The sequence below is a fragment of the Delphinapterus leucas genome, chromosome 1 (assembly GCF_059928025.1).
Source record: "Delphinapterus leucas isolate spDelLeu-1000000601 "Yukka" chromosome 1, BTC_Dleu_Yukka2, whole genome shotgun sequence".
Lineage (NCBI taxonomy): Eukaryota > Metazoa > Chordata > Mammalia > Artiodactyla > Monodontidae > Delphinapterus > Delphinapterus leucas.
Genome location: NC_143129.1, coordinates 50,219,690 through 50,246,190, shown reverse-complemented (window position 1 = coordinate 50,246,190; position 26,501 = coordinate 50,219,690). Strand labels below are relative to the sequence as shown.

The 26,501-nt window shown below is 35.4% G+C and overlaps 2 protein-coding genes across 15 annotated transcripts in view; one reads left to right on the top strand and one right to left on the bottom strand.

The window, feature by feature from the left end:
- Positions 1-1,931, bottom strand: part of TPR (translocated promoter region, nuclear basket protein) — a 64,650-nt gene extending 62,719 nt beyond the window's left edge. For 5 of the 8 annotated variants that reach the window (XM_089909800.1, XM_089909814.1, XM_089909807.1 and 2 more), the window contains exons 1-2: positions 1,817-1,931; positions 1,170-1,478 (exon numbers count right to left, since the gene is read on the bottom strand). In XM_089909800.1, the coding sequence (XP_089765926.1) occupies positions 1,170-1,478; positions 1,817-1,916 (409 nt within the window). In that variant the 5' untranslated portion in view covers positions 1,917-1,931. The remainder of the gene's footprint in view (positions 1-1,169; positions 1,479-1,816) is intronic. The other 3 variants (XM_089909816.1, XM_089909830.1, XM_022593378.3) reach the window with 1 other exon arrangement.
- Positions 1,932-2,037: 106 nt separating this feature from the next.
- The window catches only part of ODR4 (odr-4 GPCR localization factor homolog), a 144,835-nt gene continuing 120,371 nt past the window's right edge, over positions 2,038-26,501 (top strand). For 3 of the 7 annotated variants that reach the window (XR_016392870.1, XR_016392871.1, XM_022593379.3), the window contains exons 1-11: positions 2,045-2,264; positions 5,017-5,137; positions 7,341-7,475; positions 11,077-11,172; positions 13,764-13,870; positions 14,897-14,933; positions 15,846-15,986; positions 17,000-17,095; positions 17,934-18,002; positions 21,751-21,879; positions 22,532-22,622. Coding sequence is in view for 4 of the 7 variants with exons in the window: in XM_022593379.3 (XP_022449087.2) it covers positions 5,039-5,137; positions 7,341-7,475; positions 11,077-11,172; positions 13,764-13,870; positions 14,897-14,933; positions 15,846-15,986; positions 17,000-17,095; positions 17,934-18,002; positions 21,751-21,879; positions 22,532-22,622 (1,000 nt within the window). In the remaining 3 variants the exon portion in view is untranslated. Of the gene's footprint in view, positions 2,265-4,640; positions 4,720-5,016; positions 5,138-7,340; positions 7,476-11,076; positions 11,173-13,763; positions 13,871-14,896; positions 14,934-15,845; positions 15,987-16,999; positions 17,096-17,933; positions 18,003-21,750; positions 21,880-22,531; positions 22,623-26,501 lie in introns of all 7 variants that reach the window. The other 4 variants (XR_016392874.1, XM_089909870.1, XM_089909866.1 and 1 more) reach the window with 3 other exon arrangements.

Genomic DNA, 26,501 nt, shown 5'->3' with positions numbered 1-26,501 from the left:
CAAAAAAATATATTTATTAAATGGAGAAAAAATTATTTAGGTTAAAAACTGCTTTGCTTTAAAAAGGTTTGTTTTAAAATAGCCAAAATAATGCCTGAACATATAAAATTACTAAATTTATGTAAAAATAAACATGTTAACTTTCCAAGGGAAGCGACTGATAGTGTACTGTTCAACACATTAGAAGCACATAGAAGACGCTCAATATTTATTGTGTAAATTAACACATAGAATGCAGTGCACTATATTCAGTGTTGGGATTCAGAGAATTAATTTTCAACATCAATTCTGCTTAGTAATTTTATTTATTTTTTTAAAATGAAAACTTCTTCAGAATTTTCAATCCACTTAGCAAAAACCGGTTACCAATCCCGCACCGCCCGCCCCACCCCCAAAAAAAACCTGGTTAACCAAGACACACAACCTAGTAAACCAGGACACACAACAGATGGTTTGTATTTTACTAATGATAATTACTATGCTCTTAATATTTCTTCAATGATATTCAAGTCACCATTGTGAGGAACTTTCTTATTTGAGGGTCTACTACAGGTATTTATAAGGTCTTAATATATTTTCTATCAAAGTCCAACTTTTAGAAAGAAGTCGTATATATTAAACATTTACTGCACGTGCACTGTGTTTCCAGCGCTGCCTTATGCATCTACTCGTTCTTGTGAACACAAAACGGACCAGAGCGAGACAGACTCAGAACAAGTGCAGGAAGTTATCATTAAAGACATAGGCCTTTGAAGGCAGATGACTAGAAAACAGAGCAGAAATTACTATCATTTAACGTGCAACATACAGACAGGGTACTCTAGGCTTAGAAGAGTTAGGAGTCGCAGATCCCTAGTCCGGTGTAAACAGACCCAAATCTTCACAATTTCTGTTTGCCAGACAACGTTAGGCGTCCCTAAATGAGACCACCCTAATTACAAAGAAAACAGGAACTCAATGTGGATTTACATTTTAAAAACAAACAAACAGGCTCCTTCGTATCAAACTGTGAGGGAAGCAGTTACGAGAAGGCCTATGGTGCCCACGGAGCCGGAGAAGCGATGCTAGCTAGCAGTGAAGCCGTGGATGGTGCGAGCTTGCAAGGGGAGGAGACCAGCCATCGCTGGGGTCGCGTCCAGAAACAAGGGCGCGAAGAGCGTCGCACTTACCGCTCTCCACCTTAAATTTCTCGTGCCGCCCCTTGAGGCCATCGATCTCGGACTGCTGGTCAGCAAGGAACTTCTCAAGTTTGTTCTGGACCGACTTGGGCAGCTTGTTCAGTTCCGTGCGCTCCAGGACTTGCTGCAACACCGCCGCCATGTCGATCGGGCCGGGGACCGTGGCGGCAGCGGCCGACGGAGCAGAAACGGAGAAGAAAGGCGAAGACGAAGAGGACCCAGAAGCCTGGGCTGCCGCCTCTGCCACCTCGCTCGGTGTCTCGCGCGCGCCCGCCCGACGGAGACTCAAGCGGCGGGACCCTGGGAAATCGAGTCCCGCGTTAACTGGTGCACCAGACGCGCCGCAGCGCCCGCGGCCGCAGTGCGCGCGCAATCACCGGAAGCTGTGATTCACCCTGGGAATCCGAGTTCAGAGGCAGTCTCTGACCCCTGTCGTGCACTCCGCTTTCCGGCCCCCTTTTCAACCCGCTTCTAGCCGCGTAGGCTTCAGGGAAACGTAGTTTTCCCCAATCCCTTCCGTGAGCCCAATTCTGCACCACCAAGTCCGCTTCCTCCTTTCTCCCCGCCCCCCGGCTCTCCTTGCCTGCCGCGCGACCACTTATACGCGAGGTGGCGCCACATAGTACCCGTTAACCTACGTTCCTCCCTGAAGAGGAGGGCGACCTTACTGTCACAGCTCCGGGATGCCATGGGTCGTCCTCTTTGGCGGCTTTTAGACACTGGGCCGCTAGAGGGCATCGGTCCCGGCAGGGCCGGACGGCAGACGCCGGGCTACCGCCACGCTCTTAATGGCGCCCGGAAGGGGGCGGGGTGGCGACCGCAGTCGGTTTGGCTGAGGCACTGCGGTGAAAGGAGGGGGCCAGCGTGCGTCATCAATCTGAGCCACCTGACTCCAGAGACCCCGGGTGTGGAGTAGGAAGTGAGGTACGGGAAGTTCGTCGCTTTCTGATGAATTCATTGACTGTGGAATTGGGACCGGTGTGGAATCTGGTCCCTGGAGGCTGGTACTTGCGCCCTGAACACCTTTCTCAGGTGGTCTGACAGTTCGACAGATTTGTCTGCCACGCGTGCACAGTCTGAGTACAGGTGAGTCAGCCTGAGGGTGGAATCCGTGTGTGTGTGTGTGTGATGGGTGTGCACTCGGGCACAGAGAACTGCCTTTTCAAGGAGGACAGAAAGGGATAGAGTATAGGAAATATATGGACGGTCACTCCTGTGCGACACACTCAAGTCCAGTTATGAGACTTATCTTACTTAGATTTTTTGGTTTTTTGGTGGCGGAGTTGGTAACAGTGATTTAATAGGAATTTAAGGAGCTCGGTTTATTTTCCAGAAAGAGGATTTTAAAAAGCCAAGAGGAGTTTGAGTGTAGCTTTTATTTGTATGTTTTAAGGTAACGTTACAGAAAATGTTGCCTTGTGTTTATATTGTTAAAATTGAAAAACTTTTGGAACAGAAGTTGTTGAACACGTTCGTTCTTAAAAACCACTTCTTACCCTGCCACCGTAACAGAACTACTTGTTTCCAAATTGTAGTTCTGTGACTTCTAACCAGAATCCGTAGATTATTTCATGTTTGATTACTCTTCTAAAAGAATTTGTTAAATTCTTTATTGAAAATAAAGCATTATTAATGTCATCCTCCCTACAGTTCCCACAGTAGCAAACCTTTGAGAATAGCAGTAAGGAGCTGAAGGTTGTTTCTTTCCCCCAAAATATTTTATATAAGCACTTTAATTAAGGTTGCTGGTATGTGCAGTACTGTATTATGTCCTAGGCCCACAATATTATCATTATTGATCTACCATTTGGAAAATGCAGATGTTCTGTACTTGGACTTAGAGAATCCTAAAATTAGATTTTCCGACCTGCTATGATCCAAATTCTTTATTTTGTAGACTAGGAAAACAGAGTCCAGGGAAGTTGAGTGGTCTCAAGTCAGCGTTTGGACAACTTGCAAAGCTTCTGTTGATACACAGCATTTCAGGAAAAATTGAACTGTATAAGAGAAGATCTACATTTTTATTAGCGTCCTTTATAAAATATGGTTAGATACATTTCAAAGTTTTGAAGGAGCACTAAAGAAAAGAAATATCCGACAGTCAACCAGATTTCATAACCCAAAGATTTTCATCTTTCTGTTACATTCAGTTTCTTACACATTAACGTGACTCGTAGATGACACCTTGGAAAAAGTAAGATTAGGAAGCTACATATCATAACCTTGGAGTCACTGTTAACTGCTGTTTCTTGTAAGAATTAAGAATTATTTAGGGCAGAAGGAAAAAGAGTAGAATAGCATGATGAAGTAGAAGAAAGTTTAATACACAGAAATGCATACCTTAACGTGGTAAAAGTGGAAAGCCCTTAACTTTATAGAGGCATTAATGATTTAGACAGGCAGTCCTAGACTTCGCCAGAAAAAAAAAGTGCAAACCTGAGAGCTAAGAAGACCCTTAATGCATTTTGAGACAAAACCGAACAGGAACTTTGAAAAAAGACCATCTAATAGGCCATTTCAAACTGGAAGCGATTCTCTGGGCTTTAGCTTTAGAGTAATGCAAGTCATTGTGACTGGCAGTTTATTTTACTGATGTCAGATAAGCCACCCCAGCACATCTAGAGTTGCCTGGATTTTGTTGTCCTGAATAAGATTGGGATTTTTTGCAGGACCTAAGTGACTATTACCGCTATTCAGAATGCTGCAACTGTGTTTCTTCAGTCTCTCTGTGGCTATTTTATAGCTTTTTGGAATCATGTCTTTACATTTGTTTCTCCCACACTGAATGTGAACTCCTTGAGATCATCATTTATTATTTCCTACCTCTTTTATTCAGCATCTTTGATTTTAAGCTACAGAAACTCAAATCAAAGGAGTATGAGCCAGTCAGAGGAATATGCTGATCTTCATCCCCAAACTGGCGAGAGGGTAGAACAGGAGTCCCCCTTAGTGAAAGTTTAATTGAGAGACTGGGTATGACTCCTTAGTATGAGCACAGTATTTAAGAATACGATTTAAGAAATGGATTTTAGAGCCAGACTGCCTGAAGTGAAATCCTACCTTTGCCACTTACCAGCTTTATCACTTGGGCAAGTTATGTTACCTTTTTTCGTTTCAGTTTCTAAATCTATAAAACAAGCGTGTATATATGTCCCCTACCTCATGGGGATTTTTCTGAATATTAAATGTTACCATATGTTAAGTACTTAGAACAATGCTTTACACAAAATGGAAGCTCTACGAATGTTTGTTATTGTATTGCTGTTTGTCTACTTCCATCATTCCAGTTGTACTCTGAGTTACTCAAGGGCAGAGGCCAAGTATTATTCATCTTCGTGCCATCCCACTTGACACAATTTCTTGCACATAGTAGTTCTTTATAGTGTGCTTACTGAATACATGAATTTGATTCCGTTTACCTCCCATTGAGCAACTCAGAAATTATCATCTTTTCTGTTTTAGAAATGAACACAGTGCGGCTCAGCAGTAAATTACCAAAGATGATACAACTAAGGAGTAATAGATCTAAATAAGAAATCAGGTGTGTTGGCTACTAGTAGTTTAGTGTTCTCTTCATTATCTGAGGTATGGGAGTAGGTTTTATCGCTCATGTCAACTCTGGTTGATTGGTAGTCATTTCCTGCAACACTCTGTTGAGAATTCTGAAGCTACATTCAAACTTTGCAAGAAAGAATACCCTATTGAATAAGCAATCACTGTAAGGTATGGGGTAGTATCAGGGTAGTACAACTTCTCTCTTTATACTACCCCCATGAGGAAAACATTGCAAATTATATTTTTTGCCTAAAAATGCTCTATATTTTTTCTTGTAATTTAGGAGGTTGAATTAGTTCTTAACAATGGGAAGAACCTACATTGTAGAAGAGACTGTCGGCCAGTATCTTTCAAACATCAGTCTCCAAGGAAAAGCTTTTGTCTCTGGTCTTTTAATAGGACAGGTATGTATCTTTTCCTATGTATTTACTGATAAAGCAAATTTGTTTATTTAAAGTTAAAATATGCTATTTAACAATAAATTCAAGTTAGGGGATGGAGGGATAGAATGAAGAAGAATAATGTAGCCCAGGTTTGCCCAAGTCAGAACACATTCCCTTTTGACAATGTAAAAGTAACTTATAAGGTAGACACTGCAAAATTAGAATTTTACTGACCAGATTATTCATGTTTTATTGTCTTTCCAAAGTGATTTTTGCACCCCTTTAATCTTTAATTCCAGGTTGTCCCATTCTTTACAAAGGTAGCTTTTTACAATTTTATTTCTAGTTTGTCGTATTTCAGACTTGTAGCAAATATAGGTCGTATATTTTATTGTATATTATCATACCCATTTATTGAATTTTTTTTTAATATTGATTCAGTGGAGATTGAGGGAAAGGGACTGAGAGAAATTTGGACGTTACACAAATTTTATTTCCGTCTTAGAGTTAAGGCTCAAAAATCAAACCAAATGGAACAGATATTTGGACAGTTACTTTAAAAAGCATAAGCACCCACTGATTTATTATAATTGAAGGAAGAATGTGTTAAGCAGCAGGGAGGACTTGTCAGCAGTACACAGAAATGAAAAAAGGAGAGTCACACAAACAAACTGGCTACATACATCTAAACACTGTTTAGGGGAGAGTGTACTCTGGTCCAAAGATTAATTTTGAGGCCTAATAGCAAATAAAACCCTATTGGGGGCAGATTTCTTTCTGGATATTTTAACATGATGCCTTAGAACCTTCAAATTGGATAATTAACTTGTTCTGATTCTATCCACATTCCCAAGCTACTTTCTCATAATTTGATGCCTTATGTTGCCTACTTATAAAGAATGCACCATGCAGAGGACTTACATGTTCACATCCCTTCATGGTATTCTAGTTTTAGCATCATTCTGAATGATCTTAGGTAATGTTAGTGTAGCCCTGAGAGACAGGTACATTCTCAGAGTTTTCACAAATCCGATTTCTTAACTTGTAAGACAGAGGGCAGACCCTGCACTGTTCACCCAGGTAATACCACCCTCTGAGGCTTCTCATTAGACAGCCAGACGACCTCTCCTGGCAACAATCTGAACTTCTTTTAGATTCAGGTTACTTAACATCTAGTGTGGGGTTCTTTTTGCTAGGAACAGAAATGATCAGTAAAGGTGAAAGGTCAGGGAGAAATACCCTCTTCCAAACTTGCCTTACAGCACATAGGCTGTTTCTAGAGCTCAGCAAAACCACCATCTTACGTATAAGTCTCCCACAATTTAGGGAGAATTCCAATCTCTCTTCATGCTGCCTTTTCATTCCTTTCAGTATTCTACATGCTTCTTCTTTCTCTTTATTCCAGGATTCATCACTTTTCTTGCCTTCCCCTCAAGCTTTCAGGCTTGCCTGTCTCCTACTCCTAGGGTCAGTTTCTTTTTCTTTTCAAAATCATAGATTTTATGAAAAGAAAGAGCTTTCTTAATCAGCACCTACGCTTTCCTTTTGTGCACTTCAATGTAACCTTCTGGAAATAACTTTTATTGAAATACTTTCTCTTCCTTTATTTTCTGTTCCAGGATGACACTAGCGATTAGAATTTCAGGTCATGTGTGAGGATAACATCATGCTAACTTGTATTTTTACTCTTTCTTTATAGGAAATTTTCACTGTAATGGGACTGAGCTATTAAATTTTCCCTAAATTTATCTTTAGGTTTCCCACTTCTGGTTAGCATTTAATTGCTATTAAAACTGAGGAACATAAATCTAATATCACTTCACCTTTGTTTTTCTGTGGACACACATGAACAAGTTCCCCACTATCATTGTTTTTATGAAAGTAAGATGCACAAGGTCATTTGTTGCTTTATTTTATTGGGTTTTTATATTTGTTGAACTGTCTAATCTGTTCCAGTAAGCCATTTTAAGGACCACTGCATGATTCACATTCAGGTTGCCCAAACAAATAAGGAGCTGGTATTAAATATATTAAAAGATAAATAACATGTGAGGAAAATGTTGTAAGGCTATTCATGAAAATCATTTTCTCTGTAGATTCTGGTATAATACAGGTATTAACAATTTAAGCTGCTATAAATATTGCTCAGTTTTTGCACGTCATAAGGGCTTTGCATTCCTCAGTCAGTTATCACCCTAATAAGCTTTTCTAATTTGTTTTTAAGTGTTCTTCACAAAAGGATTACGTGATTCTTGCCACTAGAACGCCACCCAAAGAGGAACAAGATGAGAGCTCCAAACATTCCAAAGCTAAGTTGGATAACTTGGATGAAGAATGGGCCACAGAACATGCCAACCAGGTCATCACGTTTGTTTCTTTATATAGTTAAGTTTGTGTTTATTGACTAACAAAATAAAAGTACCTTATCCTCAGGTTACTAGACTAGGATTTCAGAGTACTCATTCTTAAGTTTTCAAAACTTGGGTAGTATGTCAAAAATAGAAGTATTTTCTGCTCTGTTTCCTCCATGATTATATTTTTTATTTATTGATTACTTGCATCTAGTTTTTAAAAAAGAATTTTCTTACTTGAAGTTAAGTAATCCACCCAAGATTAGTGTAATAGGTAGTGAAACTGGGATTTGAACCCAGATGGTGTGACTTGAAAGCCTTTGACCTTGTACACTATGCTTTTCCATTGTTAACTTTTATCTGTTGTGTTTTTTAACCTATATCCTGTTATTGGTCATTTACCTTATTTCCAATTTTTCCTTATTTTAAAATTATACTAGTTATTGGTAACATTGTTGCTGGTCAGATTGTTTTAAAGACTTAAACCAGGTACTGAGGAAATAAAATGATGGTTAAATTTTTCTTTAATGTCCTTAGAATTTATATTTTAAGCAAAGTGAAAGACATTATTACCAAAACAAATTGTAAGAGAAGTGAATAAAAATGGGACAGTACTATAGGAATATAGAGTGGGGAATGATTAAATATCTGTCAAAGGTTGGATTCAAACAGCTTCACAGAAGGCTCTGAACTTGAAAGATGAATAACACTTTGCTAGTAGAAGTCAGGGAGCACATTGAATGCACAAAGGACAGTGGATAAATGACCCAACGGCATGAAATTTAAAGGTATGTTAGAATAGCACGCAACTGGGTGTAATTGAAGCATGGTGTATATAAAAGGATGCTTTTAGACATAAGACTGTATGGGGCCAGTTTATGGATGGTTTTGAAGTGTCATTCTTCAAAGGAAGGAAGGAGTTCTTTTGGAGCCAGTAGCTCTATGGTAGACTTTCAGAGCTCCCTATTTTGAGAAGGATTGAGAAATAATCCTGCCAATAATTGAGAAAGTAATTGAGTGCCCTGGTACAGTGTAAATGGAGAGTAGAGGGATTGGAGAGAGAGAGAGCCGAAAATATAGTTACAGTAGTAGTTCAAAAAAAGGTGGCATGAGCTAGTGACTAGACTCTAAGCTTCCTGAGGATGGGGTCACGTCTTTTTTGTTTATGGCCATATCCTTAGTGCCAGGCATAGTGTTCCCATGGTTTATGATGAGAACTCCAAAATGTTGGATAAGTGAATGGATAAATAAGCAAACTAAAGCAGTGGGCTAAAACTTCATTGCCAAAACATTTCAGAGAAAGAGCTAGTATTAAGATGATTCAGTGACCAAGTAGATTGGCAGTAAAAAGAGACTGTGAGAGAGTTGCTAAAGATTATTGAGATTTTTTTTTTTAGCCTGTGTCTAGGAAGATGGCGTTGCCATTACATGAAGAGGAAGCAGATTTGGGGTGAGTCAGAGAGAATGATGAGTAAATTCACTTAAAAGTAGTTATTGAATGGATTATATCATCCAATAAAGTATGTTAAAGTAAGGTAAAAATTATTTCCTTCTCCAATTATCTTTAAATCTTCAAACACACACACATGTTTATCTGCATTTGTGATGGGGGGTAGTATGTAGTTATATTTTTGAAAAATGCAATATTTAATACCATCTTCTAATGAACTATTAAATATTTTAAACTTATATTTCCAATGGTTTGTAAATAACTTTCTACTCTAATTTTGCTTTTGGCCTTCTGTAAAATTACATACCTGTATCTATATCTATGTCTAGTCTATATACATCTATATACACAAACATAAAATTTATGTAGTAAAATAGATAATCTTTTTGCCTCTAGCAAGAAATGGTTAATTTTATTTGTTGATGATTTTGAAAAGATGTGCAAGTTCCCCATGCTAAGTATGAAAACTTTATTCCTTATTTATGTATGTCAAGCTTGTGTCGCTGTAGTAAATAGAATTTATGAAATCAGAGGGAACCACCAGCAGACATAATACAAATATATTAGGGGTTAGACTATGGTATCTAATTTTCTGAAGACTTAATTTTGTGATCAGTTTGCTCATACATTAAGTACATAAAAGGTAACCAGAGCACTATGAGTATAGATGGTAGAAAGGAATACATGTGGCACTAAGAACTAGCCACAATGATGTGGAAGGAAAATCACAGATATTATGCAGGACAAACTGGTAGGATGTGTCAAAATCCTTAAAAATATGTATGACCCTTTAACCTAGTTATCCACCTAGTTATCCACCTCAGGAGATTTATTATAAGCAAATAATCCTGTGAACACAGAAACTTGCTAGGATTTTTAACCAATATTATTTTAAGGTACAGAAAAATTGGAAATAATATAAATGCCCAATATTAATAAGAAGGTTTTAAAAACTGAGGTAAAGCTAAACAACAGGAAACAATGGCGTTTCAAGTTGGACCCCCTCTGCTCAAATCCCAGACTCTGCTGAATATTATAGGGATACAAAGGTAGTTGAGAATTAACTTCTTCCATTAAGGAGCTCTCAGATCAACTAGTAAGGTTCAGACATAACCATAGTACAGGTTCATGTGATAAGCTCCATGGGAAAACTACACTGAGGTCCTGCAGGAATTTGGAGATCAAAGGATCAGGGAAGGCAGCTTCCTCAAGCTGACTTCGAGGTATTCCGTAGAGTTCAGACATGTAGACGTGTAAGAGAAAGTCTTTTCAGGCTGAGTGAGCAGCCTGAGTAAAGGTATAGAGTTAGAAAGCCGAACCATATATGTGGAGAACAGTGAGAAGTTTGTGATTGATGCTTGAATATTTCATGGGAAGTAGTATCAAATGAGGCTCTGAATATCAGATCAGCCAGATTTTAGAGAGTCTGCAATACCAGTCTAAGATAAAAATTTGTATTTTATTTAGCTGATAGTGGAAGCCCTTGAAAAATTTAGGAGATATTTTACTTTTCGATCTTAGGAGAAAGGAGTTTATTTATTGATGTAGCTAAAGAGTGTCATTATTAAATGGTTTTATTTGTAAAGTAGTTTTAAGGTAAAAAGTTAAGGACACTCTAGGAAGATTGTGTGCATAATAACACCCCATTCATCTTGGTTTTCATCCATTTTGGCTGCGTTGGGTCTTTGTTGCTGCGCGCAGGCTTTCTCTAGTTGCGGTGAGCGGGGGCTACACTTCGTTGTGGTGCACAGGCTTCTCATTGCGGTGGCTTCTCTTGTTGTGGAGCACAGGCTCTAGGCGCGTGGGCTTCAGTAGTTGTGGCACGTGGGCTCAGTAGTTGTGGCTTGTAGGCTCTAGAGCTCAGGCTCAGTAGTAGTGGTGCACAGGCTTAGTAGCCCCATGGCATGTGGGATCTTCCCATACCAGAGCTCGAACCCATGTCCCCTGAATTGGCAGGCGGATTCTTAACCACTGTGCCACCAGGGAAGTCCCCATTTCTCAATATTTTAACCATTTTTTTCAAAGCCCCTACCTCAATGCTTTGCATATAGTTGGTACTAGGTAGGCATTTGCTGATTTAATATTTAGCTTCTCAAACACAAAAGATTGCATATAATGTCAAATGCTTTTGTTAGCTAATACTATATTTCTGTTTACAGGTATCCAGAATGCTACCAGGGGGACTTTTAGTTCTTGGAGTATTTATTATTACAACTTTAGAAATGGGGAATGAATTTCAAAATACCCTACATAGAGTAAGTCTGAAATATCAAAAATTCTTAAAGTTATATCTTAATTGATTATACTTGTATACAGTGATCCTAGTCATATTTAGATTAATTCTCTATGCTGGGATTATGTTGAAACAACTTTTTCCACCCAATTGCTTTGTATCTTGAGTGTAATATATGTCAGTATTTATATTTTCAACCAATGCTACATATTTTTAAAATAGTCGTTATTTTAAAGATAACTTTTTACTATTGTGAAACAAGTTATAATGGTTTAACAATTTTTCCTGTGCCATAGCAGTATTCTGCTAGACCTTCCATTTAGTTCCAAGTGATTGCTGTAATGTGAAATTAATAGGTTTTGCAATTCTTCACCTCTTCAATTCTCTCAGGATCCTGAGAGTAAGACATAAAATAACAACAGTCAGATACTTATTCTTTATTTCTGGACCAAGTACCTATTATGAATCCCCTGCTTTTTGTTTAATTCCTATGTCAGTCATTTGGGTGACATGGTTTACAAGTAAATGTGAGGGTCCACAAGCTGTTTCCCCTTAAGCCCAGACCTAAAGTAAACTCTGTGCAGCCAGTTTTCATCTCTTTTAGTACTCAAGATCCAAATAAGCCTTCAAAAGTTATTTTCCACCCCAAGAGAGAAGGAGACCTCATTATCTTGAGAAGTGCAAAACCCCACAGAATCCTCCCAAACCTTTTTCTAGTAAAAAGTGTACAGCTAAGAATCCAGGTGCTACAGATTCTTCCAGTTTTGTAACATTCTCTCCCATCAAATATCCCACCTTCAAACCTTTGATATTTGTACTTATGGGGGTAAAGGAAGAAAATGGTGATAATCCCTCCCCTGGCAAGTTATTCAACCTTCTGCCATTTTTACCATTTTAAATAAATGTACCTCTTTCACAATCATTCATCCTATTTGGCATTTTGAAATGTAATCTATATCCATGTGTATTTAATAGCATTGGCTGTGCATCCTCTTGTGGTTGGGTTGAATGTGGGCTCAGCGCTAGAGAGATACAGTAGATCCTCCTTCCTCTTGCTTTTTGTATCTGTTTTGTTTCTAAGAAGCATGTAAGATTTTAGAAATGCCCTATTTCAGAAATTGTAGCGTTTTAATTATCTAACTTTGTTTCCATTGACCTGCATTGAGGGACAATATATGAAGTAACCTTATAAAACTTGTCACTGTCTCCCATAAGGTCATTGCTAAGAACTTTGTTATATTACATAATATTGTCTTTGAAGAAATTTCTTTTGATATCATTATTAAGAAAGTTATGCCTCCATCTCCGGGTTATTGTAAATAGAGCTGCAATGAACATTTTGGTACATGATTCTTTTTGAATTATGGTTTTCTCAGGGTATATGCCCAGTAGGATTGCTGGGCCTAAGTGTCCATCATCGGATGAATGGATAAAGAAGATGTGGCACATATATACAATGGAATATTACTCAACCATGAAAAGAAACCAAATTGAGCTATTTGTAATGAGGTGGATGGACCTAGAGTCTGTCATACAGAGTGAAGTTAGTCAGAAAGAGAAAGACATATACCATATGCTAACACATATATATGGAATTTAAGAAAAAAAAATGTCATGAAGAACCTAGGGGTAAGACAGGAATAAAGATACAGACCTACTAGGGAATGGACTTGAGGATATGGGGAGCGGGAAGGGTAAGCTGTGACAAAGCGAGAGAGTGCCATGGACATATATACACTACCAAATGTAAAATAGGTAGCTAGTGGGAAGCAGCCACATAGCACAGGGAGATCAGCTCGGTGCTTTGCGACCACCTAGAGGGTTGGGATAGGGAGGGTGGGAGGGAGGGAGATGCAAGAGGGAAGAGATATGGGGACATATGTATATGTATAACTGATTCACTTTGTTATAAAGCAGAAACTGACACACCATTGTAAAGCAATTATACTCCAATAAAGATGTAAAAAAAAAAAAAGAAAGTTATGCCTCTTCTGATCAATTGTTTAGCTTATGGACTGTGCGAATTTGGGAACTGATTGGGTTTCTCTGTGCACATTATTTTTAGAAAGCTTAGAGCCAAATTTATGAACCCTGTCCCCATATCAAGTATGCATTTTTATAATTCTTACATGTGGCATAGATTTTTGTCACTATTTCTGATTTTTTTCACTTAGAATTTATGTTATTACTATATTTTATGTGCCCTTATGTATTATTACCTTACATCTTTTGTGACATTTAAATAAGAAATGCCAAATGTGTGACACGCTCCATTTTTATAGGTTAAAAATCACTTGTCACTTCTCATTCTAATTAAAGTCTTTATTCTGTACTTCACTTAAATGTTAATTGCCCAAAATCATGTTCAGTTGATCGTTAATGACAGTGAATTATATTTTTTTATTTAATACCTAATTTTTATATATCCCTAAAAATGGAATCTAAATGGTTAATAATCAGTTTCACTCTCTCTTTTGAGAAAAAGGAAATTTAATGATAGCATCATGGAATTTTAAAGCTAGATGAGTGCGTAAGGATATTATAATTGTCTTTTTCTGCACTCTGTTTCTTATTTTATTTTGCATTCAGTTGATGTGTTTTCCTCTCTTTCAGCTAGTATTTGCTGTGGAAAAATCTATGAATAAAAAGAGACTGTGGAATTTCACAGACGAGGAGGTCTCAGAACGAGTGACACTTCACTTTTGCTCTTCTACAAAAAAGTATCTTTTATTTAGGTGTTTATGTTCTAAAGTATATGATACAAAAATAATGTTCCTGCAGGTTTTTTCCCCAAACACTTATTTAAGTCATCATTTAAAAAATAGGCTTAGTTTGTACGTTTTTCTGTAAATAACACATAATTCGGACTGCCAATAATGGTTGTTAATCATGTATCACGGTTGTAAAGAGTTTGAGAGAGGTGGCAAGGACTGGGCATTCTGAACTCTTTACCAGCTTTCCACCCCTGTACATTAAAATACACTAGGGCCCCTGCAGAAAGGTACAGCTTAGGCAAAGTAATGCTTTTATTTTGTTTACCTCCAGTTCCTATAGATAAAATGTTCAATGCAAAGCACAGGTGCACTGAGCTGGCAATTTTTATATCTTTGGCCAAGATCAAGTGACACTAAAAGCCATTTATAGGGCCTTCTTAGCTTCTTTCCTCTACATATTACTAGGGCAAGTACCTCCCAAGCATGAGGCAGCGTCACCAAGGGAGTGAAGCAATGCAAGGGCCCAATAAATTAGGACCTGCAAAAAGACAAAATTCAAAACGTGATCATTCCTGTAGAAGGCGGGCTGTTAACTCCTTTGGTATTTAACTAGAAAGTTTCATGTGCAGACCCTTTGACCCAATAAACATTCCCAGGCTTGACTTCATTCAGAACAGCACTCCTATTTGTTAAAAAGGGCCTGTATTTGAGGACAGTTTTGTAAGAGCTATCATTCTATTCATTGTGATTAGCAGGATTTATAAGCAGTAGGAAATAGTTTAAAGTACCACAAGTATTATAGTCAGAGGAATTTGTATATATGTAAGTATATGTATTTACACAAACATATACATACATATATATGTGTATACATATCTTTAAGTGTCATGCCATGAAGTGGTATGATTTTGTAAAAACTCTTGGATGCATATACTTTATTTTTATTTTTTGATGGTTTATTTTCTTTTGATTATCAAGAATTGCTTTCTTATTTTTTATTTTTTTGGTTATTTCTATCCTTAATTAATAAAGAATATTTTGTCGAACTTATGATATCCATAATCCAAAGGTAAGAAAAACTGCTCTTTAAAGATTTTTCTGTGTTGCAAACTGTTTTTAAATAAAATTCAATTTTTAGTTTTAATAATTTTCAGTGCTATCTCTTCCTATTAATGTCCACAACCACCTGTAGTTTTTTATTTTGAAGTATGATTAATTTCACTACAGACAAGGACAATTTGTGTTTTTTTTTTTAATTGTTAAAATATTTTTGTTAAGCTCTCCCTACCTTGTTTATGTGTCTGGTATTATATTTGAGAGGCTAGCAGTAAAAGTGTCTAGGCTTGTGGGAGCCACAGTGCCCAGTAAACAAGCTGTCTGTACTCAGCAGGATCCAGACTAACATTTTGCCAAGGTGTCTAAAAAGCAATGTGAGGGACTTCCCTGGTGGTCCAGTGGTTAAGATTCTATGCTTCTACTGTAGGGGGGCACAGGTTTGATCCCTGGTCAGGGAACTAAGATCCCACAGGCCATGCAGTGTGGCCAAAAAAAAAAAAAAAAAAGAAGCAGTGTGAAAGTAATGCAGTATTCTGTTAGCAAGGATAGAACAGAAAGGAAAATGTCTGGCACCTAGTATTTGCTCAGTGATTATTTACTCTCCATCAGAAGCTTCAGAATTGACACACTGTTGAAGCTACATATGGGACCTACAGGACCAGAGGACTTGTCAGGATTTTAAGCAAGCCTTTCACTGGGTGAGGGAGTTGCCAAGATTGCCTGGGATGTGCTGAAGAATACTGAACTTTTAATGCATGCTTTATTTTTATTTAGTTCTAACCTATTACCCTTTGATGAAGGAATTTGGCCATATATATTAGATAACAGCTTGTATAAGTTACTGGGTTGTACATTTTATGATGTTTTATTGCTCCGTGTGTTTTACGTAAGTCACATATTTTATGTTTTTCCCCCTTTGCTAAAGAGTTCTGCAAAACCAGCAGATTGGAAGTATCAAAATGGACTATCAGCTTCATGGCTTTCTTTAGAGTGTACAGTATATATTAATATTCATGTCCCACTGTCTACTACTTCTGTCAGCTATACTCTGGAGAAAAATACAAAGGTATCAGGGTAAAATGAATTTTCTTTAGTGACTGCTGAATAGATGATCTGCCTTTATTCTGGTTGTCTATGCCATTCATTTTATAATCCTCAAAAACTGCATTCTAATTATAATAATATTGTTATGGGTAACTAATTTGTTACTCTGCCCAGATTAAAAAATTAGAGGTGGGACATTGTTATCATACTAATGTATTTAGCGTAATAAGTGCTCCATAAATATTTGTTAATTAACATGTAATTATGTACATTGTAAAATATAATTATGTAGGAAGATGTACTGTTTGGTCTTTTTGCTTTCTCTTCATCTTTAGTTTTTTAAAAAATTTATTTCATTGAAATATAGTTGATTTACAGTGTTGTGTTAATTTCTCCTGTACAGCAAAGTGATTCATATATTCTTTTTCATATTCTTTTTGATTATGAGTTATCACAGGGTATTGAATATGGATTGACAGTTTGGGATTAGCAGATGCATACTGTTCTATATAAATGGATAAACAACAAGGTCCTACTGTATAGCACAGGGAACTATCTTCATCTTTAGTTTTGTTTTCCATCTTCCAGTTCTTTTTTGTATTTCTGTACCATTCTTTTGTTCATAACTTATTTCTCTTATTTTTTCCTATTGAAAGAGGTAAATGGAACTTGCTTATTTTTTCCTCTTTAATACTGCTTTATATATTTGTTTGAGGCGCTTTCTCTTTTCTCACTTTTTTTAAGATAACAGGAATTATTGAATTTTGTTTGACTGTGGTTATTAAGTCTCCTAGGTCTGTGACATAAACGTTAGTTTGGGAAAAAGATTAGAAAAACTATTATTAAATATGGGTGAAGTGCCAAAAATTGGGGATATACTTTTTTGTTGTTTATGATATTGAATTTAAATGCCATATTGCTGATACTTAGGGATTTTTAATATTTCAGTATACTAGGTAGAAAAAAGTCGACTCGAGGGAGTTTAATTGAGATGGCATTATATTTGAATGATATCCATGTTGTGTTTCTTTTAAGAATGGACTTATACACTGGGCCAAGCAAATAGAAAATAGTATTTATTTGATTAATGGACAAGTTAAAGATGAAGATTGTGACCTATTAGAAGGACAGGTGAGTTAAGAGAACATCATCTTACTTATGAAATTATTTGTGCTTAAGGAAAAATAAAAGATGACTTATCATTAGTTCTTTAGGCCTTGCCTTCATGAAAACAATTCATCTACTTTTTATTTCTAAGGTCTTTTAAACTAAAGTGCAAATGTTTTTCTCAGAAAATGATAGGAGATTATTTCTGAAATCATAGGAATTTTGAAACCTAAAGGAGAGAGTGTCATCTAAATAACATCTAATTTCTACAATGTAAACTGCTTGCTTAAAACTAAAGTCATGTTCTGCCCTGATAACAGTTTAAAAACTAAGTTTGGCCATTTTATAGGAGGGGTCTATATGGGCTTCTAAAATATCTTTGATTTGAAGAGGAACTTTGGTGATCTCTCCCTTTAGAGCAGGGATCAGTGAACTTAATGTAAAAAAACAAATAGTAAATATAGGCTTTGCAGGCCTTGTGTTCTCTCTTACAACTGTTCAGCTCTGCTGTTGTAGTATGAAAGCAGCCATAGACAATATGTAAATGACTGATCCTGGTTGTTTTCCAGTGAAACCTTATTTACGAAGACTGGTGGCAGTCTGGATTTGACCCATAGGCCATAGTTTGCCAATCGTTGCTTTAGAGGAATAAAAGTAGGAGATTAATGGTTTTTAAGAGTGCACGTTGATTGATGTAGACGACACAAAGTTACACATCTATAGAAAAAGCTAAAGTAAAACAAATAATAAGACCTTTTTTCCCTCTGAGTTACTTAGTGTATGTTGGATAGTCCCTAAATTGTCTTTTATGTTCCACTCCAACCTCAACAATCTAATTTTTTAAATTTTTGTGTTATTTCAGAAAAAATCTTCTAGAGGAAATACTCAGGCAATTAATCATTCTTTTGATGTCAGAGTGCTAACACAGTTGGTAAATATTTTAACATACTCCTTATCTAAAATTAAAATACATTATTTCTTAGAATAAGCTTAATGAAATTGTTTCTGTTTTTATGGTGATTGTTAGAGAGTCAAAGAATTTTAGAGACGTAAAGAACTATAAAAAATATTCAGTTCTAAGAAAGTTATTCCCAAGAAACATTTTAATAAAACCTATTTGGGTCTATTGCCTCAATCCTATTAAAATTTTAACATCAAGTAGGTAGCAATTAGGAAAAAATGTATATATGTATACATACACATATATATGTACACACATATACATATATACATGTGTATGATATTTGGTGTTGTAAGTTTTATGAGCAAAGTTGCAATTCTTAACTTAAAAATAAAACGTGTGCACAGATGTGCCAAGAGTTGTTATATACCTAATTTGAAGCAGATTTATACCTCTGATTTGACAGAACCCACACAGTATTAGCAAGGTTTATGTTTTTATATGGTTGTTTTAAATTATACATCTCTTTTCTGGAATTTAAAGTTACATAATTATTCCTAAAAGTATGCATACTTTTGATTTTAATCTTGCTGGACATTATCCTAGAGGCCAGATAGGGTATAAAGTACATCCATGTTTTTAGAAAACTTTAAATTTCAATATTATACTGAAGGGGCTTCCCTGGTGGCGCAGTGGTTGAGAGTCCGCCTGCCGATGCAGGGGACATGGGTTTGTGCCCTGGTCCGGGAAGATCCCACATGCCGCAGAGCGGCTGGGCCCGTGAACCATAGCCGCTGAGCCTGCGCGTCCAGAGCCTGTGCTCCGCAAAGGGAGAGGCCACAACAGTGAGAGGTCCGCGTACTGCAAAAAAAAAAAAAAAAAAAAAAAAATTACACTGAAAATGTTGAAACAGGGAAATACTACCAGGACTCATATATTTTTTTAACTGAATAAAATAGACTCAAAAGCAGTTTGTCATATGAGGATGCTTTAATTTCTTCTTTTCCTTTTCTGTGTTTAGCAATACAACATTACTAAATTGTTGTTGGACTTATGCCACTAAACATTTCTCAATTTCTCTTCTCAGTATCTTAAAAGTACTTTTAGTCTTCAGTTTTCCTCCTCCTTTTTGATTTTAGAAGTGTTCTTTATTTTAAGGCTATTCCTCTACCTATATGCTTTTTACTAGTTATGCTTATGTGACCTCTCAGTTTATTAAACAATTCAGTTAAAATTATTTTAGTTATAAAATTGCAGTTAGAAGATGTGTAGAGGATGGGAATATAGAGAGAAGAGTAGAAGATAATATCATGAGATAATTTATTATAATTAATAGTATATGGTATCAAATATTTTTGTCAATAATTCCACCAGTCAGCCAGCTGGAAACTTTAAAATGACCAATATATAATAAGTAGTCAATAAGTATTTGATACCACTTTCCTCCCAGTCACCCTTCATCAAGTCTTGTTGATCTTTTCTTTGCAGCATAGCACCTCTTTTATTTTCCTTATAGTCCCAGTGCCATTAGCCTTACAACATAATTATTTTACCTATTTTATCACAAGTAACTCTTAACTAGTCTCTCTCCATCTATTCATTCTTGTCCAAAGTGATTCATTCTCCGAAATCCTGATACCTTTGTTTGTATATCTCTTGGAATATCTTCCGTATTTCTGATCTATCCTGCATATTACCTCAGATTATCCTTTCTGAATCACAGTTTGCATTCATTCACTGTTCATTTACTTATTAGTTTTTTTTTCAGTTAGTATTTATTGTGTATAAGGGTTAGACACCGATTGTGTTACTTTGCTTGATTAAAATTCCTTAATTGCTCTATATTGACTAGTTAGAAAAGTCTAATTCAAGGCTTTTCAGGGCCTCAACATGCCTTTCTGTTATTTTCTAACTTACTGTTCTAGAGGTATGCTTTCTATGCCTTCAAAGTTCTGTGTGTTTCCCAAGCCGTCAGTCTTACCAGTGCCATTTTTTTCCCTTCTTATCCAGACTGTCAAACTCCTATTCTGTACATGAAGATCTAGCCCAAATGTTACCATTTTTGGTAAGGTTTCATTTGGTCTCCATAACCAGAGGGATCTTTCCTTTTCCAAAATATCATGTCAGCATCACAGAAGTTCCTCCACTTATGAATATGTTAGATTCCCAAAGTAGCTAGCTTGTTCCTAAGTCCAAAGAAACCAAGGCGAGTTGACCTGTATAGAGCCCAGATACATTTCCACCGAAAAGGAGTGAAGCAGTCCTTTTATTCTTTAAAAAGTCTTCTCCTTGGTGTGTGTGTGTGTGTGTGTGTGTGTGTGTGTGTGTGTGTGTGTAGTCTTTTATATATATAGTCTAGTCCATTTGGAAAATAATGTTCTAATTTATGCATATATAATATATATGCTATAAATGTGTTATATAATATGTATTGTAAGTTAGATATTAAGTATGTGAAATAGAGCATTATTTTTCTATAGTAAAGTTCTGTTTAGTGGATGAGGGAAGCCCATTACTCCTCCTCCACTCCACTTATTGATATATCAGCGATCTCTACAAGTATCATAAGAGGCTTATTCCAAATAGAGTATCAGCATCATCACCCTTTTGCTTGGTTTGATGATTGACATTTTTGCATGGACCTGGAATCTTCTGGACTATTTATTTGGTCTGTGACAAATTTTTTACCAAGACCTTGACTGTGTTTAAGTTTAAATTTTAAAAAAAATTTAGCCTTTGCCTGAATTACATTAGACTTTGACTATTCATGCTCTTTCAGTGGCTGCATATTCAAGTCTTTTGATTCACCATTTGTCCTCATCACTTCCTGACTGTTTCTTACTGCCTAGGCACATGGTTAGTTAGCACTGGTCACAAGTTGTATGATTTGTTTCTGTTCTTCAGAATTGACCCTATTGTTGAATATTTATTTCAGGTACACTTAGAACATATATTTTTACCATGTCCATTTTTTTTTAATCATAATTTTCGGTACCAGTGTGGTTTTATGGGCCTCTAGTAGTACTTTCAAAGTTTCGATCCTCTCCTTGTTTTGGCACTTATTGAAATGATAAGGTTAAAAATGTCTGTGAAAAAGCTCAAAACCAAGCATAAACTAACCCTACTTAGATTAAATAAGAATGGGTCTGTGAGGTGAAAATGACAATCACTGGTATCATTTTCTGGTGACGGGCATAGTTGACTTGCTTTTTTTTTTTTGCTGTGAAGCCTATAGCATTACTTTCAGTCTATAAAAGTTATGAGTTAAAAATGTATAAATAAATGAGTGTCTATATGTTGCTTATAATTTTATCATATTTATCACATCCTGCTTTGTATTCCAGTTATTTTTGTGCAAGTCTTGCATAGTGTACCTTCTCTTACTAGATCATATCTTCTTTTTACATCTTTTCATCTTAATAGTTCTTACTAGATCATATCTTCTTTTTACATCTTTTCATCTTAATAGTACTTATCTGAGTAATCTGCAAATAATGTATGTTTAATGAATATTGGTACTTTAGATGGTTATATTAGTAAGAAAAAAATTAGATGTAGTGTACTTAATTTCAGAGTATGTTCAAAATACTCAGAAAATAACATGTAACTTATAAGGAGAAATATGAAGGCCTTTTAAAAATTTATGGGGAATATTTTCAGACACCTGGTTCAGTTAAAAATTCCTTCTTCATGAAGTGACTCACATATATGATGTTTAAATGTTTCACATAATTAATAGTCATTGGCTATTAGAATCTAAACAGATTTTGTCTTTCAGCTTCTGAATTCAGACCACAGATCCACAGCCACAGTCCAGATCTGCAGTGGCTCTGTAAACCTCAAGGGTGCTGTGAAATGCAGAGCTTATATTCATAGCAATAAACCCAAGGTTAAAGATGCTGTACAGGTAAAAAAAAAAAAAAAGGAATAACTGGTATATGAAAAACAGAAGCATGTTAACATAATTATTTAAAAATCTTAAAATTTCACCTTTTTTCAATCTCAAATTTCATAATTATTCATTTGATTTTAACTGATAAAAGTCCAGTCTGTTGGGCAGTCCAAATGTACCAGGTAATTGGTCCCAAGATTTTCATATGTAGAATGTCTATTTTTATACCTTTTTGAAGTGATGATTATACAAGTGTATTAAGTGTTCCACAGTTGTAACATATTAGTATATTTGAAATTATTTCTTCTGAGGGAAGTTGAACTTTTTAAATAACAGGAAAAGTACACCTACAAAGAATTATTAGGTATTGTTCTATAATCAATATAATTTAGAAATTTAAAAAATGATGACTGGCACTTTTGTCATAGTTATGCATTTTCTAATTTGGACCACTAGCATTATTTGTTCAGATGCAAAAGTTTGTTCATTTATTTGGTTTAAATTTACTGTTTAGATGAAGTCTGGGAAATGGAATGACGTACTAGTTATTTTAGTGGACATGATTATACAAGGAAGTCATTTATGTGGCAGGTTTTGGTAATAAAATAATGCAAATTTAAAGAAATGGATTTTATTTCTTATTGTGGTTTGTTTTGGTTTTCCATAGGCCATGAAAAGAGATATATTGAATACAGTTGCTGATCGTTGTGAAATACTATTTGAGGATCTGCTTTTGAATGAAATTCCAGAAAAAAAAGTTATGAGTATAATATTAAGTACTTTTTTTGCATGTGTTCAATTGATATATTAAGATGTCAAGATATAATAGATAATATTATCTTTTTAACTGCATATATCTTTTTTAAAACAATATGTAATCATTTACTTTTCTTATTGAATGAAAATTTTCAGTTGCCACCTAAAAAAACGTTTTTGAACACCTTGTAATAGTAAATCTGTCAACATTTAATAATTTCAGGGAGGATTTAAAAAGAAAAATTCTGTGTGAATTTTTGCCAGAATAGATAAGCTGTGTTACCATTTTTTTAGTTATTTCTGAGATATACATTTTAAAGAAATAACTAGAATTATGACTTATAACATTATACCAGAACATATAAGATTTTTAGAAATTGCATGTAATGTCTGAAACATTTATATTAACATATTTCCATACAAATAACCCAAAGAAAGTTTAGTAGTAGTTGTTTTTTTGTTTCTTTGTTTTTTTATACTGCAGGTTCTTATTAGTCATCAATTTTATACACATCAGTGTATACATGTCAATCCCAATCACCCAATTCAGCACACCACCATCCCCACCCCCACCGCGGTTTTCCCCCCTTGGTGTCCATACGTTTGTTCTCTATGTCTGTGTCTCAACTTCTGCCCTGCAAACTGGTTCATCTCTACCATTTTTCTAGGTTCCACATACATGCGTTAATATACGATATTTGTTTTTCTCTTTCTTACTTCACTCTGTATGACAGTCTCTAGATCCATCCACGTCTCAACAAATGACTCAATTTCGTTCCTTTTTATGGCTGAGTAATATTCCATTGTATATATGTACCACAACTTCTTTATCCATTCATCTGTCGATGGACATTTAGGTTGCTTCCATGACCTGGCTATTGTAAATAGTGCTGCAGTGAATATTGGGGTGCATGTGTCTTTTTGAATTATGGTTTTCTCTGGGTATATGCCCAGTAGTGGGATTGCTGGATCACATGGTAATTCTATTTTTAGTTTTTTAAGGAACCTCCATACTGTTCTCCATAGTGGCTGAATCAATTTACATTCCCACCAGCAGTGCAAGAGGGTTCCCTTTTCTCCACACCCTCTCCAGCATTTGTTGTTTGTAGATTTTCTGATGAAGCCCATTCTGAGCAGTGTGAGGTGATACCTCATTGTAGTTTTGATTTGCATTTCTCTAATAATTAGTGATGTTGAGCAGCTTTTCATGTGCTTCTTGGCCATCTGTATGTCTTCTTTGGAGAAATGCCTATTTAGGTCTTCTGCCCATTTTTGGATTGGGTTGTTTGTTTCTTTAATATTGAGCTGTTTATATATTTTGGAGATTAATCCTTTGTCCATTGATTCGTTTGTGCATATTTTATCCCATTCTGAGGGTTGTCTTTTCATCTTGTTTATTGGTTTCCTTTGCTGTGCAAAAGCTTTTAAGGTTCATTAGGTCCCATTTGTTTATTTTTGTTTTTATTTCCATTACTCTAGGAGGTGGATCAAAAAAGATCTTGCTGTGATTTATGTCAAAGAGTTTTCTTTCTGTGTTTTCCTCTAAGAGTTTTATAGTGTCCAGTCTTACATTTAGGTCTTGAATCCATTTTGAGTTTATTTTTTGTATGGTGTTAGGGAGTGTTCTAATTTCATTCTTTTACATGTAGCTGTCCAGTTTTCCCACCACCACTTATGGAAGAGACTGTGTGTGTTACCATTTTAAAGCCATTAATTTATTAGTGTTGACCATTATGTATAATAGAGTCTTTAATAGGTGTATATGCAATTGATCTTTCTTTTTCTTTCCAATTTATTTTTTTTGTGTGTGTACTAGTTTATATACTTCTCATCTATTCTCTAACGGACTTTACTAGATTTTAAAAAGGCTGGGTCATGGTGTCTTAACCTTTTATAACTATTCCATCTTTTGAGAAACATGAACAGTTTATACCTTTTCAGTAATTTGTATTAGAAAAATTTTGTTTTACTCAAAAAGAAAATATAATATTGAGTATGCTTTTTGAAGCTACACATTTATCTGCCTTTCTACCATTCAGGTGGATTTGCAATTCATGGTTGAATATGTACATAATTGAAACATACGTTATTAGCTTGTTAATGGAATATGTTTATTTTTATAGGAGAAAAGCATAGCTCCTGTGCTAACTAACTTCTTTTAGTTATAATAGCCCATATATCAGGTTTGGTGGACTGATATAATCTTTTTTTATTCCTAGTATGATAGATACCTGGAATTTCCAGGTTTAACATCTGTCCTTCATGTACTTCACAAATAACCCTGAAGTTATTATTAGTGGAATAACCCATCCACTAATAATGTATAGTTTTGCTGAGACATGAATTTGAATTTTACTTTCAGCAATTGGATTGAGAGTTTTGTTTTGTGAAGTATGTAAAACCTGGTCACTTAGCCACCCAGTTAGTCTAGCAGTGTCATCTCTGTGGCTTTGTTTTTGCTGCTTGACTTTGTGTGTGATAACTCTCATGGTATTAAACACTACTTCACTTTCTGAGTAACAGTATGTGTTACAACTGAACTGTGAATTTTAGGATTTTATGGGACATTGGGATATATCCACCAATAATGCCAAAGATCTACCTTATCACACACATTAGTTAAATATTCCTTTCCATTACAAATGCTTCATAAAAAGGGTATCAAATGACTGCTCTAGTATATTTAGTGAATTAGTATTTTGAAATTTTTGCTGACGTCCAATCAGTAAAATTAATTACTTCTAATAACAGTTGTTTATACATTAAATTTGATATATTAGAAGTTAATGTTATCATCTAATCTTACATTTTTACAAAATGAAAAAATATTTTCACTGATAATTGAGTGGCCTTTGAGCTTGTGGGAAGAGAGAATAGGCAATGTAGTTTGGTGGAAAGAGCAAAGACTGAAGTTCTTGGGTTCTGTGTCTACTCTAACACTACTGGAGTGACTTCAGGCAAATAATTTAGCCTGTCTAAGCATCCACTGTCTTATGTGAAAAACAGGGATTATAGTAGCTATTTTTCGAGCCTGTGAGATGAAAGAAGATGATGTTTTTAAAGTCCCTAATACAGGTTGGTAGGCCAAGCCCTCATCAAGTAGTAGTTACTATTAAGTTGGAGGTACTGAAGGAAGAGAATTACTTAACAATGGTTGTATTTAAACTTTCTTAACTTTAAGTTTTGTGGAATGTAGCCTTATATTTCAAAAATGAACCAAGTGTAAGTATACATTTTTTGAACTGTAGTAAGAGGATAATTATTCCAGCAACATGTTAGTAGATCTTAAGATATCAAGATTAAAAAATATATTGCAAGTATAATAATATGAACATGTAAAATTTGAAGTTGACTATATATACACCCAATTGTTAGATCTTAAATTTAGTCCTCATTTTACTTAGCTTATCTTTCTTTTTTCTTTTCTTTTTTTTTTTTTTAAAGGAAGAAATTACTGTCTTTATTCTCAGGTGACATGATTGTGTACACACAAAATCCAAAAGAATCTTTAAAAATAAAACTACTAGAACTAATAAGTGAATTTACCGAGGTCCCAGAATACAAGGTCAATATACATAACTCAATTATATTTCTCTATAGTAAGAAAAAACTGGAAATTAAAAAAAAATTAAATACCATTTATAATAGCATTCAAATAACCATAAAATACTTAGAGATAAATCTAGCAAAATATATATAAGATATATGTACTGAAAACTACAAAACACTGCCAAGACAAATTAGAAAAGACCTAATAATTGGAGAAAGATGCCATGCTCATGGATTGGAAGACTCAATGTTATTAAGACGTCAACTTTTTCCAAATTGATCTATAGATTCAACATAATGCAGATCAAAATCCCAGCAGGACATTTTTTTTT